Source organism: Atractosteus spatula, chromosome 9 (genome assembly GCF_055471065.1).
Source record: "Atractosteus spatula isolate fAtrSpa1 chromosome 9, fAtrSpa1.hap1, whole genome shotgun sequence".
In the NCBI taxonomy this organism is placed as follows: domain Eukaryota; kingdom Metazoa; phylum Chordata; class Actinopteri; order Semionotiformes; family Lepisosteidae; genus Atractosteus; species Atractosteus spatula.
Genome location: NC_142714.1, coordinates 19423797 through 19428098, shown reverse-complemented (window position 1 = coordinate 19428098; position 4302 = coordinate 19423797). Strand labels below are relative to the sequence as shown.

General features: G+C 37.7%; 1 protein-coding gene across 1 annotated transcript; it reads left to right on the top strand.

The window, feature by feature from the left end:
* Positions 1 to 221: 221 nt before the first annotated feature.
* Positions 222 to 2560, top strand: fam181a (family with sequence similarity 181 member A). Its single transcript, XM_088925210.1, has 2 exons — positions 222 to 838; positions 1258 to 2560. The coding sequence occupies exon 2, from the start codon at positions 1328 to 1330 to the stop codon at positions 2207 to 2209; it is 882 nt and encodes a 293-aa protein (XP_088781336.1). The 5' UTR covers positions 222 to 838; positions 1258 to 1327; the 3' UTR covers positions 2210 to 2560.
* The last annotated feature ends 1742 nt before the right edge of the window (positions 2561 to 4302 follow it).

The following is a 4302-nucleotide window of genomic DNA, read 5'->3' as shown; positions in this document are numbered from 1 at the left end:
GGGCCAGAGGGAGCCATGGAGACCCTACTAATATGACACAGGAAAATGTTTGCTGATGGCAATTCTATGGGCTTTGTCCAACTCTCTTTCTCCATCATGACGACTCGATTTAAGTCTCTAACTGTTTGACTACAAATGCAAAAGTGCTATCCAACTCCTCTCCCTTTGTCCCACGAGGTTTGAATGAGTAATTCAGCCTTTGTGTGGCTCGATTGAGGGGGCAAACATAAAGACAAGATTCTTGAGCGTTCAAGCCCCCTTTCCATGGATATCCGCACATCTCTTTAGAGTTTTTTTTCAATCCCTACTTCTTCTGACATCACTCTTGGTGGAAAAAAAGAGGTCCAGATCAGAACAGTTAAGAGTAGCCTAGCCTGAGCTCTAAAAACTGGCATTGTCTAGCGGCATTGAAGCATGCCTGCTGCCAGCCTCCAGACAGACTTAAGTTATATCCAGGAATAAAAGATTTAAGTAGTCTTCGCGCACCGTCAGTATAAGACGTTAAGACGTTTTAGACTCCTCAGGAAAAAAGGCAGTGGACTGGGGGGTGTGGAGAGACTAAGGTAGAATAGAGGGAATAGTTGCAAAGAAATATTGCATCTATTAGCTGCTTTTCTAGCGATGTTTCTATGACAACAATTTGCGATGTTAAAGAATGTGATACAGGGGAGCTCAGTGCCTGATTGGGGTGTATTGTGTAGGGAAAGGAGGTCGCTGATTGGTCTGAAGAAAGCACCATAACTACGCGCAGTTTATATTCATTCAGCTTGCTCGAGTGCTAAAACTTTTCCAGAGAAGAGGTTCTGCTGGAATACCATCACTTCAGTAGACTCACTAGGTAAGTAATATCACTGCCAAGCCAAGAAAAGGATCCAATATCAGCTTTTTGATTACATTTTGATTCAAATTTTGAATTGAATTTTATTTCATGATTTGAATTTTATTGTATATCATTATTTATTTAAAAAAATATTGAACCTTTTAAAATCAACATCTTTACCGCAAATTCTGTGGACTGCCTCACTCTCAAACTATATTTGAATGTAATGCAGTACATTGATTATATATTGTATACTGTAGATACTGTATATACATATATTGAGACTACCTGTAAAGACATATATTACTTTTAAATAACTCTGATGGGTCTTGTGCATTCTCTCTTTATACAAATAACACTTGAAATGTCTTGCAAGAGTTTTATAGATAATTTTATAGTACATGTAGGAAAACGTCCTTTCCCCTTGTCTTTCACAGGTAATGATGCTAGAAAAGGAGCACGAAATGCTTGTGGAGTAATTAAAGTTTCAGACCTCAGGATGTAATAATGGCATGCACCGACAGTGAGGTTAAAACTTTACTGAATTTTGTAAATTTGGCGTCCAGTGATATCAAGGCTGCATTGGATAAATCGGCCCCATGCAGGCGCTCGGTGGACCACAGGAAATACCTGCAGAAACAGCTCAAACGTTTTTCTCAGAAATATTCAAGGATCCCCAGATGCCAGTCTTACAGAACAAGCGAATCGGGCATTGGAAAAGCTCTGGAGGATAAGTCTGGCACTTACCCCCTGGAAACGGTGAATCGGAATCTCAGTTTGGCACATTTAAATGAAAAAATCGGGTCTGATCTGAGATGTGATGACACGGTCAAGCCGAATCCGAACTCTGCACACGAAAAAAACTACAGCAGGCAGGACCAGGTGCCAATGAGGAAACGACAGCTGCCTGCTTCTTTCTGGGAGGAACCGAGGTCTTCCCAAAGCAAGCATGAAACTTTTCAAGCAGTTTGGCGGAAGAACCAAGCAGTCGGGGGTAGTGGGTTGTCAGGTTCAGTGGAACAAATAAGAAAGAAATGCTCCGAGGGACCTAAGACGAATTCAGTGCATATCAATCGACAGAGTGTGGCAGAGAAGGAACCCCTGACGGTGGAGATGACATCCCTAACTGGGAGTGCGAGTCTTTGCGGCTGCTGTCCATTTCAGTACCACGGACAACACGTCTACCAAAGCCATATAGTATTACCGCAGTCAGGGTTTTCTGATTCGAGTATGTGGGGGAAACCTTCTGTTGCGCAAACAGAGGGCCTTGACAGCTGCAAGGATGTTGCAATAAATGGACAGAAGAGCCACACGCACGTTGTAGTGAAGCCCATCCCGACTAAACCAACAGTCCCGTCGCCAATTTTCAGTGTGTTTGGATTTATTTAAGCACTAAACACGGTAACGGTACGTGTGTAAAGTAATCTTTAAAAACGTGATAAGCACATTGTATAAATAAATATCCAAGTGAAATGATTTATTATTTTTGTAATGGGACCTTTCTGAGAGTAGCTTATTTATTTGTTATTTCCAGAAGCACACGTAGCTGTTTTTGTTCTGATAGGTTATTAAACTTTTGACATTAACCCGTAAGATTAAATGTTTAAAAGGCACTTACCAGAAACGAAGGAAAAGAAAACTCAAACTCTTGCACCACACTTGTAGATTAGTGAAAATCTTATGAACCTGTAAATCTATCGGTGTTACCTTGCATTTAATAAACTTCTTCTGAAATGCAAACGGAATAAAACCTATTTGATATTACATTTTGACAATATAACCATGCCGTGTGTCTGAGTGAATGCTATTGCTAAAGTTTGGTCATATATCGCTGATACGTCAAATTTTAAAAAGTTAAGAAAGTCCCGAGAGAAAAAGAGCATAATTTAGAATCAAGACAGACAATTAAGATTTTAACAGTCCAGACTTTGTGTGAAAATAAAATCAATAAAATTGTTTGAAATATTCGGTTTATGAATTTACATGCGTTGCTCTGGTATACAATACGCCTTGCCTGTTTCCTGCCAGTTTTGCAATACGTTGGTTATTTCTATACAAATTCACAAATAGGTTGATAAACAAGAGGATTAGTGAAATTGTATTAAAGCCGATAATATTTTAACACTAACGAATTACGTGTAAAACAACCGAACGGCTTAAATTTTGAGCACCAATATGTGGCGAATATCTGGTGACATTAATGAACTGTTTTGTGAAGATATTTCCTAGCGTCTCGACACTCGCGTTTTCCTGATAGATGATTGCTAATTGCTGTTTTTTGGAATTGAAGTGGGCCCAAACTGTAGGCTATACGGTAACCCACTCAGTCAAGAACGCCAAAGGGACTGACATTTCCAACTCGGTAAACAACTGAGATCTGTGGTCTCTCGTTCTCAGTGTAACATGTACACAGGTTTTATATTTATGTTGCTGTTAAAGGTATACCTTTCTTACTATAAATCCTTGTACATTTTATATATTGTTTGACATAAACACTTGAAAAGTTCATTCGTATGGACAAAAAAGGCATCTTCTGAAATTATGATAAAGCGAAGCACAGTTTGGATACTTACTAAAAAATCGATACGGAGTAAACTTTGAAATGAAACAAGAAACCTTAAAAAAGCCTACACACTTTTGTCTTTACTATATAACTATATAATTCCTTAGGCATAAATACAATGGCCCACTTAAGTAATGCCAAAAATAACTTTTAAAACCAAAAGAGCGATTGGAAATTTTCAGAAACATCAATTACATTACATTTGCAAATGTGTCTTAAATGCAACATTGCTTAATTTTGTGATAAAATTCTTCGACACTGTCAAAACCAAAACATCGTTATGCTACCCTGTAACTATTTTTTAAAGTATTTTACACAGTAATATGAATAAATAATCCATCACAATTCTTTTTTATCACATGTTCATTGTAGCTTCTGTATTCCTTTCTCTGTCACTTGTTCATTTATGTAAGAATTGAGGGGTTTATCTTTCATTTGAAAGTCACTATACCTTTGTGTCAGTTAAAGTAATCTAATATAATCTAAGTGAACATTTTATAATGTCTGTGAATCTATGACAATCTCTTTCCCCCTGCACAGGAATCTCATTTTCATAGTGACATCTGTTAAAAAAGACAGGGAAAGTGTGCTCTCCTAGTGTATGTCCTACTTCTATATGATACCTGCTATTGTTCAGAGATTTCATTTCAGTGTCCTAATGAGGTCCAAATTTGTTAAATCACATCACAAAGTAAACAAAATGTTCCTCCCTATTTCAATTCCACCTGAATGGAATGTACTATTTAGTGCCTTTTTTCCTATTTTTCAGTATACATGAGATAATGAATTGATATGTAGTTTTTGCTATGCCTACTTTCCAAATTTAGGAATTTCATGGGTAATTTGTATGTAATTGCTGACATCAATCTCCTACAGTGATAATGTATGACACATATAAAGCCTTTCCATGCTGGAGTCT